Raw genomic sequence first — 16,140 nt, forward strand, 5'->3', positions numbered from 1 at the left:
ATGAAATACTTTTGAAGTGTAATTGCTGTAATGTAAGAAACGCAGCAGCCAAAATGCACACAGAAAGGTCTCACTATTCCAGAATTATCCAGGAATGCAAAGATAACCTGTGGCTTCTTTTGCTCTACTAAATTCTATCTTCTTAAACCTGACTTCCCTGCCTACTCCAGCCCTACTTCCAACAAGAAGTGCGAGAAGTTAATGGACTTCTTTTTCTCGGCCACTTCCCTCCCTTCCTCTGGTCCATCTGGCCAAACTTCCTCTAGTCCCCTGCACTAGTTCTGAACTCACATTTTTCTCTAGCATTTCCCCCCCTGCCCTCTCTGATTTTATCCTTTCCATGAGGCCCACCTTCCACTCCCTTAACCTTGTTCCCACTGAACTGCTGACCACCCAACTTCCCTTCCTGGTACCCATGTTAGCTGATGTTGTTAATGATTTTCTCTCCTCAGGTACTGCCCCCCTCTCCTTCAAGTCTACCATCATCACTCCTCTGTTCAAGAAACCAACCCTTGAGCCCACCATTCTTGCAAACTACCAACGCATCTCTAACCCCCCTTTCATCTCCAAAGACTTGAATGTGTTGTCCCCTCCTAAATCGATGCCCATCTTTCCCGGAACGCCATGTTTGAATTCCTGCAGTCAGGTTCCACTCCTGCCATATTACTGAAACATCTCTTATCAAAGTCAAAAAGGACATCCTATGAGACAGTGACAATGGTAAACCACCCCTTTGACATGGTTGACCTCCAACATCTCTCCACTGTCATTCAGCTGAGTGAGACTGCTCTCACCTGGTTCCATTCTTATCTATCCAGTCATAGCCAGAGAATCACATGTAATGGTTTCTCTACTTGCTCCTGCACCAGTTCCTTTGGTGTCCCCCAGAGATCTATCCTTGGACTTCTCAGTGACAAAATCCAAAAACACAGATTTCATATGTATACTGATGACACACAGCTCTACATCACCATCACCTCTCTCAACCCTTTCACTGTCTCTAAATTATCAGATTGCTTATCTGACATCCAATACTGGATGAGCAGAAATTTCCTCCAACTAAATATTGTAGAAAGAAAAGTCACTTTCTTAGTCCCTGCCTCAAATTTAGTTCCTTAGGTACTGACTTCTTCCCTTTCCCTGGCAACTGTCTGAGACTTAACCAGACTGTTTACAACTCTGGTGTCATATTTGACTCCAAGAGGCACTTCCGATCACATATCTGCACCATCAGCAAGACTGCCTATATCCATCTCTATAACATTGCCTGACACTGCTTCTGCCACAGCTCATCTGCTACTGAAGACATCATCCAAGTCTTTGTTACCTCTAGACTTGATTATACCATCTTTCATCCTTCATAAAGTAAAGGTCATCCTTTGCTTCCAAAACTCCACTGTCCATGTCCTTCTACATACCAAATCCTGTTCACACATCACCCCTATGCTCACCAGCTTACACTGGCTCCCGATAAAGCAATGTCTCAGTTTTAAAATTCCTATCCTTATTCCCAAATCCCTCCTTTGTTTCACCTCTTCATATCTCCACAACCTCTTCCAGCCCTGCAATCATCGAGATTGCTACACTCCTCCTTCTCTGGCCACTGGGGCATTCTGGATTTTAATTGCGCCATCATTGACAGTTGTGCCTTCAGCTGAAGAGGCCCTAAACTCTGGAATTCCCTCTCCAAACCTCTCTGCCTCTCTACCTATCTTTCCTCCTTTAGGATATTCTGTAAAACCTACCTTTTTGACCAAGCTTTTGGTCATCTGCTCAAATATCTCCTTATGTGGCTCAGTGTCAAATTATGTTTGCTAACATTCCTGTGAAGCATCTTGGGACATTTCACTACGTTAAAGGTGCTATATAAATACAAGTTGTTGTTATTGACTTGAAATGTTGAAAATGTTGAGAGAGACAGTTATAGTGGTTCCAAAGGGGAAACTAAGAAAATAACTTGACTCTTAGCTGGATTTTCAGTATTCCCATCACCCTTTACTCAATAAACCCTTCCCATATACAGGAGAAAAGTGTATCACTTGATTACTCCCGTGTCACCACTTCTAAAAGATCACTCACCCAAAAATGTTTCATTTGCACAGTATTTGACATAAGCAATCAAATGTTAGTTTAAAATTAAATGCTGATAAAAAAATATCCATTAAAAGGAGAATTAATATTTAAGCATGAAACAGCTTCATGAAAAACATTAATCTGACTGGGATGAAACTGTGATATGTACATAAAAATTCTCTAAAGGGGTATCAAAACAATATTTCAGTAACAGTGGGCTGAATTTTACTGGACCCTCGACGCCACGGGTCACGGCGTGGGGGCTGGTAAAATTCTACGGGGAGAGGCCCACCTCGGCCCGCGACGTCGAGAAGGGTCCGCCACTTATTGCCAGGTGGTGGGCCCTTCATCTCCGTATTAAAATGAACCCTAACGAAAAGTAAATTAACTCACCCGCAGGCGACAGCCGTCCCACCAATTTTACGGCTTCCGTTTGGCCTTCGCACGCCTTCGGAACTCTGAACGGAGTTCCTAGGCGAGAACCTGGTGGGGAAGGGGGAGGAATAAAATTTTCAGGGCGGGAGGGGTGGAGGGGCAGGGAAAACAATTTTCATTGGCTGTAGGGATGGTGGGGATGCGTTGAAGGGCAAAGAGTGCAAAGTTTGGGGTTTAAAGTTCGGGACTGTCAAGAATGGTTTTTGGGGAGGCGGGGGGAGAGGGAAATAAATCTATTGTGTGATCATTGGGTGGTGGAAATGGCGCTTTTATGTGTAATTTAATGTTTTTACTAAAAATTAAATTTCTGGTCCCTTTAAACATTGAAATTGCTGCTCAGGGCTTAGAGCCCTTTAAAAATAGCGCGGCACCTGCGCAGTGGTGCCGGACGCCATTGCCGGGGATGTGGCGACCACTGTCTCTACTATATCGGGGGCAGGCGCTTCGCCTCCACTATTTAAATGAGTCCCCACGCGAAATATCGCGGGGACTCCTCGGCGGCCGCTGAATGTGGGCACTTCGCTGAGTTTAAAGGGTGCTGTCGCAGAGCGCAGCGCCCGAATAAAATTCAGCCCAGTATGTGGAAACTTGCAATGCCAAATTTATACAGCTGTTTTGCTCAGTTGACAGATTTGCATCCCTGCTGTAGAACTGAGAAATCATAATACAAGTACTGACACAGCAATGACCAGTAAAGATAAATTTTGGAATATTTTGTGTTGTAGTTTTGTTTGTTACTTAACTATATGCCAAATACCATGCCTCATTTGCAGTATTTAAAAAAGTGAGCAGGGGCATAATTTGAAGTGGAAAGCTCTTTCAGAGAGTTGACAGAGGCACATTGGATCAAATGGCTTCATTCTGTGCTGCAAAATCTATGTTTCTATTCACAGATTAACTCAAAGTTCTTATGGTTCGTTTTCCTTCCTTCAAATTAGGCTAACAATAGTGAAACTGACTGGTTTGTGCAACTCCATGTATTGATCACAAGTCGTGGGAGTCAGTTGCCAGCAATCGCCAGAGCTGGCGGGCAACCATAAAGGCAGGGCTAAAGCGTGGTGAGTCGAAGAGACTTAACAGTTGGCAGGAAAAAAGACAGAAGATCAAGGAGAGAGCCAACTGTGTAACAGCCCCGACAACCAATTTTATCTGCAGCACCTGTGGAAGAGTCTGTCACTCTAGAATTGGCCTTTATAGCCACTCCAGGCGCTGCTCCACAAACCACTGACCACCTCCAGGCGCTTACCCATTGTCTCTCAAGACAAGGAGGCCAAAGAAGAAGAAGAAGAAGAAGATGTACAATACATAATGTTCATCAAAATGCCTGGGTTTTTAAAGGAAGATTCAGAAATAAACTAAAAAATGTCATGTTCATGTAGTTACATTTAACAAAGCTTTTTTCTCAGATGTTGTCATCGGTTTACTGAGGCACCTAATGCCCTGCAAAGAAAGCACGTGATATAAAGGTGGCCAAGCCAAGTTGAGAGAATGATCAAAATTGTGCAGGAGATAACAGGTTTGGTTGAGGACATAGACTGTGAGCTTGAGCTTTTGAAACAGTATAAAATGGGATCATAACAGAACCACCAACCCCCAGACCCCTCCCCACAGATATCGGAATTTCCCCACCCAACAACTGTGATTCATTCCCCCCACAATCTCTTCCAACCCTGCCTCACCCCACCCCCTCTCAACCTACCTGCTCAATCAATCTGGCTGTGATCAGAAAACCTAAAGAAAAATATGGAACAAAATTTACAAATGCTGGATTTCTGAAATATAAACTGAAAATGCTGGAAATTATAAGCAGATCAGGACAGCATCCGTGGAGAGAGAAAAAGTTAATATTTCAGGTCAATGACTTCACATCAGTAAAATAATTAAAGTTCAAAACCTTGAGATGTTCAAGAAACCTTTGCTTTCCCAACCTCAAAACAGATCCCACCCTGAATGGTACATCACTCTGAGCTGAAATTCAGGCCTGTTTCTCTTTTTGACGGGAGTTATGTTTTGTTTTCAGTGTGAATGTTAACATCTCTTTACACAGCATGTGTGAATGTTTCCTCACTGGATGGGGCTCTTCTCTCTTTTCCAAGCTGTATTACATTTAGTTTACAATACTGAATGAAATTGGAGTTGTTAAGGTTAAATTGTGAAAACTAGACTTTTGTTATGGCTGTGGTGAAATTCTGGTTGTTGTAAATTGTGTGAATATCTCTAGTTCCCCATATGTGGCCATCACATAAATAATAGGCATTTTTGAATTTCTGACCAATGTCAAGAACTCGATGATCTGAGATGATTCTGATTACTTAAGCATCTTGGCAGTACTGGACTGTGTGACCTTGACAATGATCTGAAGACATTCTGTACGACAGGATTGCCTCACAGAGTATTTAAAGTGATATAGTGGCATTGCTAATGATTTCTGCTGTTTTAACTGATTTTTAATTGCTAGGGATGGATAAAAAATTGGTAATATTTTTGTGCCTTCATGGCTCATATTTTGCAAACCTTTGGAATTCTCTATCGCAGTAAAAGAGAAAACCATTATGGCAGTTGTTGAAAAGTGATAATGTTTGGTGTTAGAAAGAAGCCCAACAATAATCCTTTGAGAAAATCAAAAATGCCAGTATCATCAGAAGTGTTAGCGTATTATGATCCGAAGCTATTCACCATTATAGCTGCGGATGCATTAACAACAGGATTAGGAGCAGTCTAATTTTAAGTCCAGACAGATGGGAGATGCAGACCTGTATATTTTGTTTCTCGTTCATTAACTGAAACTGAACAGAGATATGCAGTAATAGAAAAGGAAACTTTGGCAGCAACTTGGGCATGTGAAAAATTTTCAGATTACATCCTAAGTCTTCATTTCAAAATCGAAACAGATCATAAACTTCTTTTCAACTCAAAGGAGCTTGTGAAATTACCTCCAAGAGTACAGATGTTCAGATTAAGACTGATGAGATTTGATGCCAAAATTGAATACGTTCCAGGAAAACAGCAGATTGTGATCTGACACTTAATCACGTATTTCAGCTGCAAGACGAGAAGAACAAGATATATTGCATCTGGAAGAAGTAGAAGTTTTTGCTTTGACGACAACAACTTTGCCTGCGACAGTTCAGAAACTGAGTGAGATCAGGAATGTGCAGAAAACAAACAATGTATGAAAATCAGGGAATATTGATTGTATGGTATATGTCCCTGTTCTGAGACAATATTATGAACAGAGGGGTCATCGAAGCATTGTTGATGATTTACTGATCTACGATGAGAGATTTGTTATCGCTAGAGCATTGAGATTAGGTATCTTTGAGAGATTACACCAAGGACATTTGGGAATTACCAAGAGTAGAGCAAGGGCAAAACATTCCATATAATGGAAAGAAACTGAAGAGACGATATTGAGATGTATCACGTGTACTATCAATCAACAGGAGATGAAAGAATCACTCATGTCATCTTCTTTTCCATCCAGACCATGGGAGCAACTAGGAATGGGTCCTTTTGAACATGAGTCAAATATTCCTATTAGTTGTTGATTATTATTCAAGGAGGATTGAAGTTAAACAACTACAAGGTCAATGTTCAGAAGCTGTAATCACATCCTTGAGAGAAATGTTTGCTACGCACGAATTCCAGATATTGTAATATCTGACAATGGGCCACAATTTGCAAATAAATGCTTCAGAGATTTTACAGAAGTATATGGCTTTGTCCATGTCACTAGTTCACCAATATACCCTCAGGCTAATGCGAAGAACAGAAAGGTGTAAAGACTGTGGAGGCATTGTTAAAAAGAATGAAGATCTTCAACTAGCACTTTTAGTTTATCGACACTTCTTCAGAATGGTTCAGCCCCATGTGAATTGTTAAAGGGAAGAAGGTTGAAGACCAAACTTCCTACGCCCCCAAATACACAGAAATCACAAGTAAGTGCAGAAGACTTGGAAAAAGTGAGGGCGAGAGAGAATAGAGAGCAGTCGAATCAATCAGAAAATGATGACAGATGTCACAGAGCAAGAAACTTGTCAGACATCCAACCAGGGACATCAGTTTGGGTTAGAGCCTTATTTTTTGCACTGATCTGCTGGGCTGGCTCATCACTTGTGCCTTGTATCATCCAAGGGATGATAAAAAGAAACAGTAGGTCATTGGTGATGATCCCAAAGAAGCAGTAAATGCAACAGGATCAATCATCTCAAAAGTTTGATGAACCAGTGATGCTGCAATCATCAAGTAACCAATAGGACAACCCAAATGAAGAACTTGAGTCATCCAATAGTTCTACTCAAGCACTGCAAAGTCAGAAGGAGAAACGAGAAGACTCAAGACCTCAAACCCCTTCGACAGAAAGAAGAACACGTGATGGAAGACTTGAAAAAAAAGCCACAGCAATTATCAATCTGAAAAGAGAAGTCAGAGACTTGTGGACAGATGTAGTATAATGTAATATTGTTTTTTTTTTATTCATTCACGGGGTGTAGGCAATGCTGGCTGGGCCAGCATTTATTGCGCATCCCTAATTGCCCTGGAGAAGGTGGTGGTGAGCTGCCTTCTTGAACCACTGCAGTCCATGGGGTTAGGTACACCCACAGTGCTATTCGGAAGGGAGTTCCAGGATTTCACCCAGCGACAGTGAAGGTATGGCAATATAGTTCCAAGTCAGGATGGGGTGTGGCTTGGAGGGGAACTTGCAGATGCTGGTGTTCCCATGCATTTGCTGCCCTTGTCCTTCTAGGTGGTGGAGGTCGCGGGTTTGGAAGGTGCTGTCTAAGGAGCCTTGGAGTGTTGCTGCAGTGCATCTTGTAGATGGTACACACTGTCGCCACTGTGCGTCGGTGGTGGAAGGAGTGAATGTTTATGGATGGGGTGCCAATCAAGTGGGCTGTTTTGTCCTGGATGGTGTCGAGCTTCTTGAGTGTTATTGGAGCTGCACCCATCCAGGCAAGTGGAGAGTATTCCATCACGCTCCTGACTTGTGCCTTGTAGATGCTGGACAGTCTTTGGGGAGTTACTCGCCACAGGATTCCTAGCCTCTGACTTGCGCTTGTAGCCACGGTATTTATATGGCTACTCCAGTTCAGTTTATGGTCAATGGTATCCCCCAGGATGTTGATAGTGGGGGATTCAGCGATCGTAATGCCATGTGTCTCCTGCCTTTGTTCTTTAGTGCTTGTGTTAAGAAGACAGTAATGCGATGTCTCAACGCATTCCATCTTCGCTGTCTCTGGAGAATCCTTGGCATCAGGTGGCAGGACCGTATCTCCATCGCAGAAGTCCTCGAGGCGGCCAACATCCCCAGTCCTCACTGCTGCTCTCACATGCGTTTAAGTCTTCTGAAGAAGGAATTTTCCTCCACACAAGATCAGATGGCAGGTTGTTCAATCTTGCCTGTCTTAGAGCGAAAACCAAAGTACGGAAAGTCCTCATCAGGGAACTCCTCTTTGCTGACGATGCTGCATTAACATCCCACACGGAAGAGTGCCTGCAGAGACTCATCGACAGGATTGCGGCTGCCTGCAACGAATTTGGCCTAACCCTCAGCCTCAAGAAAACGAACATCGTGGGACAGGACATCAGAAATGCTCCATCCATCAATACTGGCGACCATGCTCTGGAAGTGGTTCAAGAGTTCACCTACCTAGACTCAACTGTCACCAGTAACCTGTCGCTCGATGCAGAAATCAACAAGCGCATGGGAAAGGCGTCAGCTGCTATGTGCAGACTGGCCGAGAGGGTGTGGGAAAATGGCGCACTGACACAGAACACAAAAGTCTGAGTGTTTCAAGCCTGTGTCCTCAGTACCTTGCTCTACGGCAGCGAGGCCTGGACAACATATGTCAGCTAAGAGCGACGTCTCAACTCATTCCATCTTCACCGTCTCCGGAGAATCCTTGGCATCTGGTGGCAGGACCGTATCTCCAACGCAGAAGTCCTCAAGGTGACCAACATCCCCAGCATATATGCCCTAATGAACCTGCTTGAGATGGCTTGGCTATGGGAGCCGCATGGAAGATGGTAGGATCCCCAAGGACGCATTGTACAGCGAGCTCACCACTGGTATCAGACCCACCAGCCATCCATGTCTCTGCTTTAAAGACATCTGCAAACGTGAAATGAAGTCCTGCGACATTGACCACAAGTCGTGGGAGTTAGTTGCCAGTGATCGCCAGAGCTGGCGGGCAGCTGTAAAAGCAGGGCTAAAGAGAGGCGAGTCGAAGAGACTTAGCAGTTGGCAGGAAAAAAGACAGAAGCACAAGGGGAAAGCCAACTGTGTAACAGCCCCGACATCCAATTTTATCTGCAGAGCCTGTGGAAGAGTCTGTCACTCTAGAATTGGCCTTTATAGCCACTCCAGACGCTGCTGCACAAACCACTGACCACCTCTTGGTGCATACCCACTGTCTCTCGAGACAAGGAGGCCAAAGAAGAAAAAGAAGAATGAAGTCAGCCATGAGTGCACCTTCCCTGCCTCCTCGGAAATATTAATGCCATTGTGTCTTCCCTTTGTGCTGGATTCCCAGCACTGAGCTAACAAACGGTGTGAAGCTTTTACAAACTCTGATGGTGATTGCACTGTTTATATCAATGGTGAGTCAATTTTCCTTCCTCTGACCCTATTGAAGTGCATGTCAGGCCAAATACACCTGAGATGTGCTCTGCCTGAACAAATCAGAATCCACTCGTACTTCTGGGTTCAGGTTATCAGCATGGCCTTGATGTACACCTGACTGAGGAATGCCCCTCAGAATGTGTGTATACCCAAAAGCAAAAGAGGAAAAGCCTGCAGTAGTGGTAATAAACATTGTCTTTGGGTTCTTCTGGCTGCCCTTGATAAACAATTTCTTAAAGCTCTCAGTTTCTGCTGATCATCCTTGCTGGCCCTGAAATAAAGCATATAATCTGTTTGCAAGTGTGAAGAAGTTGCTGACAGATCCTGCACAGATTCTCCAATCTGTGGAGGCTAAGGACAACCACCAAGGTCAACTTTTATCGGTATTGCAGCCTTTCAGCTTCTGCCAGGCAGAAAAAGGAAATTTGGTCTCAGAATGTGGGTGGCACTGGTAAGGTCACATTTATTGCCCATCCTTAGCTGTTCTAGGAAAGTGGTGGTGGTCCTTCTCCTTAAGTTGTTGTGCTGATTATTTTCCCACAATTGTGTTAGGTCAGGTACTCCAAGACATTGAGCCAGCAACTGCAAGAAAAGGTTCATGCAGGTCTGCGTCAGATTCTTGGAAGCTGCCATGATGTTTTCATACTGTGGCAGTCCAACATCCCTATCATGTTCATATCTGGAACCAGATCCTGACAAACTGTTGTTATGACCAGGTGAGAAAGGTGTCTAGGGATCTGTTACTGTCTTCACCTGCTCTAAGTGTAACAGGGTTTAATTTTAAAACACATTGTGTTTTGAGCTCTCCCTTTGTGAATCCTTGTTCACAGCTTTCCAATTATAAGGCAAAGAAATAAGCATAAACAGGATTTCTTTGGTTTAAAGAAGGAAAGTGAAATTTATTAAACCTTAAACTCAAACTCTAATACAGTTAACTGCTACGGATATACGACACGCCCATGATAGCAGGCACACACGATACACACATGCAAATAGGGACAGAAAAGAGAAAAAAAATAAAATGGAGAGGTTTGAGGCAATTTCAGAAGAGTTTCTTGTTTACTATGCTGTGTTTCCAGCTCGACGTAGAGTCCTTGATTGTAGAGAGCTCTTACTTTCCGTTGGGGCACAGTATTCTTCTTAAACCTTGTTCACTGTAGGAGACTTTTCTCCCTTAGTGTTCATATGTCTTCAATGATTTCCGAAGCTGGTGTGAGCGAGATGAGAGTAGACAGGAGAGAAATGTTCTCAAACCAGGAGCCAGGAACTTTCTGATTTCAAATACTGTTTTCTCCAATTTAAAACTCTCAGTTCAAACCTCTGCAACAGCCAGTTAGTCATGTAACTAAAACTGGTCCGACCACTTCTTCTGTGTATTGGGGAAGCAAGGACTGGGTTCCCATTGTTCCAACAATGTCTGTTACTATGCAAATGTATTTCCAGTCAGGGGCTTTCAATTTTAAGTTTTAATGTTCATGTGGCGAAATAATATGTGCCTCAGTCTTGACAGGTGGGGGGTTCGCCTGACACTGTCCAATCATACCTCTGAGGAATCCCAAAAACGAATACCAAGAGCACTATCACACAAGCCATATGACAACCAGATGTGTCATTGAGCAAGCCATTGGCATGCTCCAGATGTTCTTCAGGTGCCTGGACAGGTCCTGAAGGTACCCTTCAGTACCTGTCAGCGAGGGGCTCCAGTATAATTGTTTTGTGCTGCATTCTGCACCACATAGCACAGAAGCGAGGACAAGAGGTTCAGGAGGAACAAGGAGGATTCCACTGGACAGGAGGAGGATGAGGAAGAGGAGGAAGAACATGATGCAGCTCCCAACACCAGAGCTGCTGATCACATTGCTGCTCCGGATACCAACCATGAATTAATAGCTCAAAGGTTCACTGAGTCACCCACACTGGACTAAAATAACAATCACATCCCTCATCCGCTCCTCCTTTCTACTTTCACAAAAAGTCATGTAATTTGGGGCTCTCAACCGGGGGTTTGAGGCCCGCTAAGGGATCGCGCGCGAAAAGGTTTCAAGGGGTCTGCCAAGAAAAGTCTTACATGAACTAAAAGCTGGTGCTGAATATGTGATTGGACCCAGAGTGGTGCTGTCACCCAGTGGCTCTGCCTGGAAATTCAACTATAACGATCTGACCTGAGAGCACAGTTTCAGTCTCTGGTTTATTCACTTTAACAGAGCCCCTTCCTTGCCCTGAACTACACAGGCTGGAGAACCAATTCGCGGACAACTCCCCTTCAGTTGGCAGCTTATATTATTGGGTCTGGTGAACAAGGAGGAACAGATAAATCTGTCGCTCAGGTGATCCATTTATATTGTGTTTCTCAATGTCACACCTGATGCTTTCTGCTCTACTGCAAAGTGTCTGCAACACAGCATCAGCAATTACAGTCACAGGCTGATATGTGGGAGGAAACCGGAGCACCCGGAGGAAACCCACGCAGACACAGGGAGAACTTGCAAACTCCACACAGGCAGGGATTAGTGTAGGATTAGTATAAATGGGTGGTTAATGGTCGGCACAGGCTCGGTGGGCCGAAGGGCCTGTTTCAGTGCTGTATCTCTAAAATCTAACAAAAAAATCTAAAACCTCTTTCACACAACTGGTCAATCTCCTAAATTTCTACAAAAGTGAACAAAAGACTCCAAACCTTCACTTACCTTCAGGAGCGGACAGCAGTCGGACCTGTTCCAACGCACCGGAGTTTTGGGAGGGGAAAGTCAACATTGACGCCACAGGAAAGCGAGAAGGTGATTAGTTGGTGAGTCACAGCTGTTAGGTAATAGTTCTAAATAGCTGGGTAAGTACCTAAGATAAGAAAGGTTTACAGTTTTTTTTCATATCCAGTAAGTAGTTTTTTTAGGGAGTTCTGTAGTAACGAGGACCAGGGAAGAAGAGCCCTAGAGTAATTGATATTATTTGATATTAAGATCTTCCAAAGGGTTTAATTTAAAGGGTTAAGTCATGGCAGGAGAGCTCAAAGCCTTGGTGTGTTCCTCGTGCTCCATGTCGGAAGCCCAGGAAGTGTCTCCAGCTGCAGCTCATGGAAGCCCAGGTTTCGGAGCTAGAGCGGCAGCTACGGACACTGTGGAGCATCCACAAAGTGGAGAGTATTGTGGATAGCACGTAGAGAGGTGGTCACACCGCAGGCTCAGACTCCACAGGCAGGAAGGAAGTGGGTGACCACCAGGCAGAGCAAGAGGACGAGGCAGGCAGTTCAAGAATCTCCTGTGGCTATTCCCCTGCAAAACAGATATACTGTTTTGAATACTGTTGGGGGGGAATGGCCTCAACAGCCAAATTCGTTGCACCACGGTTGGCTCTGCTGCACAGGGGAGGAGTAAAAAATGTGGGAATGCAATAGTTATAGGGGATTCAATTGTAAGGGGAATAGATAGGTGTTTCTGTGGCCGCAAAAGAGATTCCAGGATGGTATGTTGCCTCCCTGGTGCTAGGGTCAAGGATGTCTCAGAGTGGTTACAGGACATTCTGAAGGGGGAGGGTGAACAGCCAGTGGTCGTGGTACACATTGGTACTAACGACATAGGTAAAAAAAAAGGATGAGGTCCTAAAAACAGAATATAGGGAGCTAGGAAGTAAGTTGAAAAGCAGGACCTCAAAGGTAGTGATCTCAGGATTACTACCAGTGCCACGTGCTAGACATGCAGGGGAATTTTATACTCTCCCCCGTGGTGGATTTGGAGGTGGGGAGAGCATAAAATCAGGCAGGATGGTGGTGGGGGAGTTCCTGCCACCATCCCACCTCCACCAAAATTTAGTCAGGGGAACCTATAAATGGCCTTCCTGACCCACCGCTAATTGAGAGCCTGAGCTGGGCAATTAACCCCAATTAAGGGCCTCTTCCAATGCCGCTGGGATTAAACCAGTGGTGGGAGAGGGGGGCACTGAGGGCCTCTGTCACACGGGGAAGTTGCCCAGTTAAACGAGGTGACCTCCCTCATGCTTTGTGAGGGTGCCCTCCTCTGTAGGCATTCTGTGGCCTATGGAGGGCCTACACCAGCAAACACCCCACCTCCCTCAACCCCCCCCCCCCACCCTGCACTCAATGCCCACCTTCCCTACCCCCATCGCCAAGGCCTGTCAGACAACCCCGGCAACCCCGCCTCATTTACTTGAGGTCTGGGTCTCCAGCGCTGGGCCTGGTTCCAAGGTCTCCTGCAGTACCAGCAGTGGCCACCGCTCCCAGTGATCCTGCCGATACTTCTGAGCTGCTAGTCCTCTAATAAATAGAGTGGGTTGGGACAGCCTGCGAGTGATTGAGGCGGGATTCCCACCGCCTTTTCAGCCTGGCACTGGGAGCCCTGCCAGCTCCAATAAATCGAGCCCACTGTGTGCAATTTTGTTCTCCATATTTAAGGAAGGATATACTTGCATTGGAGGCAGTACAGTGAATGTTCACTAGATTGGTCCCTGGGATGAGAGGGTTGTCCTATGATGAAAGGCTGAGTAAATTGGATCTATATTCTCTGGAGTTCAGAAGAATGAGAGGTGATCTCATTGAAACATTCTACATTATGAAGGTGCTGACAGGGTAGATACTGAGACATTGTTTCCCCTGGCTGGGGAATCTAAAACATGAGGGCACAGTCTCTGGATAAAGGACCAATTATTTAGGATTGTGATGAGAAGAAATTTCTTCACTCAAAGGGTTGTGAATCTTCAGAATTCTCTACCCCAGAGGGTTGTGGATGCTCCAACGTTGAATATATTTAGAACAAAGAACAATACAGCACAGGAACAGGCCATTCGGCCCTCCAAGCCTGCACCGATCTTGATGCCTGCCTAAATTAAAACCTTCTGCACTTCCGGGGACCGGATCCCTCTATTCCCTTCCTATTCATGTATTTGTCAAGATGCCTCTTAAACGTCGCTATTGTACCTGCTTCCACCACCTCCCCTGGCAGCAGGTTCCAGGCACTCACCACCCTCTGTGTAAAGAACTTGCCTCGCACATCCCCTCTAAACTTTGCCCCTCTCACCTTAAACCTATGTCCCCAAGTAACTGACTCTTCCACCCTGGGAAAAAGCTTCTGACTATCCACTCTGCCATGCCGCTCATAACTTTGTAAACCTCTATCATGTCGCCCCTCCACCTCCGTCGTTCCAGTGAAAACAATTCGAGTTTATCCAACCTCTCCTCATAGCTAATACCCTCCAGACGAGGCAACATCCTGGTAAACCTCTTTTGTACCCTCTCCAAAGCCTCCACGTCCTTCTGCTGGTGTGGCGACCAGAATTGCACGCAATATTCTAAGTGTGGCCTAACTAAAGTTCTGTACAGCTGCAGCATGACTTGCCAATTTTTATTCCCTATGCCCCGACCGATGAAGGCAAGCATGCCGTATGCCTTCTTGACTACCTTATCCACCTGCGTTGCCACTTTCAGTGACCTGTGGACCTGTACGCCCAGATCTCTCTGCCTGTCAATACTCCTAAGGGTTCTGCCATTTACTGTATACTTCCCACCTGCATTAGACCTTCCAAAATGCATTACCTCATATTTGTCTGGATTAAACTCCATCTGCCATTTCTCCGCCCAAGTCTCCAACCGAACTATATCCTGCTGTATCCTTTGACAATCCTCATCACTGTCCGCAACTCCACCAACCTTTGTGTCGTCCGCAAACTTACTAATCAGACTAGCTACATTTTCCTCCAAATCATTTATATATACTACAAACAGCAAAGGTCCCAGCACTGATCCCTGTGGAACACCACTAGTCACATCCCTCCATTCAGAAAAGCACCCTTCCACTGATACCCTCTGTCTTCTGTGACCGAGCCAGTTCTGTATCCATCTTGCCAGCTCACCTCTGATCCCGTGTGACTTCACCTTTTGTACCAGTCTGCCATGCGGGACCTTGTCAAAGGCTTTACTAAAGTACATATAGATAACATCCACTGCCCTTCCTTCATCAATCGTCTTCATCACTTCCTCAAAACACTCAATCAAATTAGTGAGACACGACCTTCCCTTCACAAAACCATGCTGCCTCTCACTAATAAGTGTAATAAGAGTAAATCCTGTCCCGAAGAACCCTCTCTAATAATTTCCCTACCACTGACGGAAGGCTCACCGGCCTTTCATTTCCTGGATTATCCTTGCTACCCTTCTTAAGCAAAGGAACAACATTGGCTATTCACCTGTCCTCTGGGACCTCACCTGTAGCCAATGAGGATGCAAAGATTTCTGTCAAGGCCCCAGCAATTTCTTCCCTTGCCTCCCTCAGTATTCTGGGGTTGATCCCATCAGGCCCTGGGGACTTATCTACTTTAATGTTCTGCAAGACACCCAACACCTCCTCCTTTTCGATAATGAGATGACTGAGATTATCTACACTCCCTTCCCTCGGCTCATCATCCACAAAGTCCTTCTCTTTGATGAATACTGATGGAAAGTACTCATTTAGTACCTCGCCCATTTCCTCTGGCTCCACACATAGATTCCCTTCTCTGTCCTTGAGTGGGCCAACCCTTTCCCTAGTTACCCTCTTGCTCTTTATATACGTACAAAAAGCCTTGGGATTTTCCTTAATCCTGTTTGCTAATGACTTTTCATGACCCTTTTAGCCCTCCTGACTCCTTGCTTACATTCCTTCCTACTGTCTTTATATTCCTCAAGGGATTCGTCTGTTCCTAGCCTTCCAGCCCTTACGAATGCTTCCTTTTTCTTTTTGACTGGGCTCACAATGTCCCGTGTTATCCAAGGTTCCCGAAACTTGCCAAACTTATCCTTCTTCCTCACAGGAACATGCTGGTCCTGGATTCTAATCAACTGACATTTGAAAGACTCCCACATGTCAGATGTTGATTTACCCTGAAACAGCTGCCCCCAGTCTAAATTCTTCAGTTCCTGCCTAGTATTGTTATAATTGGCCTTCCCCCAGTTTAGCACCTTCACCCGAGGACTATTCTTATCCTTATCCACAAGTACCTTAAAACTTATGGAATTATGGTCACTG

At 45.0% G+C, this 16,140-nt stretch overlaps 1 protein-coding gene across 5 annotated transcripts in view; it reads right to left on the reverse strand.

The window, feature by feature from the left end:
• Positions 1 to 12,285, reverse strand: part of LOC137360041 (amine sulfotransferase-like) — a 49,067-nt gene extending 36,782 nt beyond the window's left edge. For 2 of the 5 annotated variants that reach the window (XM_068025645.1, XM_068025643.1), the window contains exon 1: positions 11,818 to 11,889. Coding sequence is in view for 1 of the 5 variants with exons in the window: in XM_068025634.1 (XP_067881735.1) it covers positions 4,208 to 4,239; positions 11,818 to 11,884 (99 nt within the window). In the remaining 4 variants the exon portion in view is untranslated. Of the gene's footprint in view, positions 1 to 4,207; positions 4,240 to 11,807 lie in introns of all 5 variants that reach the window. The other 3 variants (XM_068025634.1, XM_068025653.1, XM_068025659.1) reach the window with 3 other exon arrangements.
• Between the last annotated feature and the right edge of the window lie 3,855 nt (positions 12,286 to 16,140).

This window comes from Heterodontus francisci, chromosome 3 (assembly GCF_036365525.1).
Source record: "Heterodontus francisci isolate sHetFra1 chromosome 3, sHetFra1.hap1, whole genome shotgun sequence".
NCBI lineage: Eukaryota > Metazoa > Chordata > Chondrichthyes > Heterodontiformes > Heterodontidae > Heterodontus > Heterodontus francisci.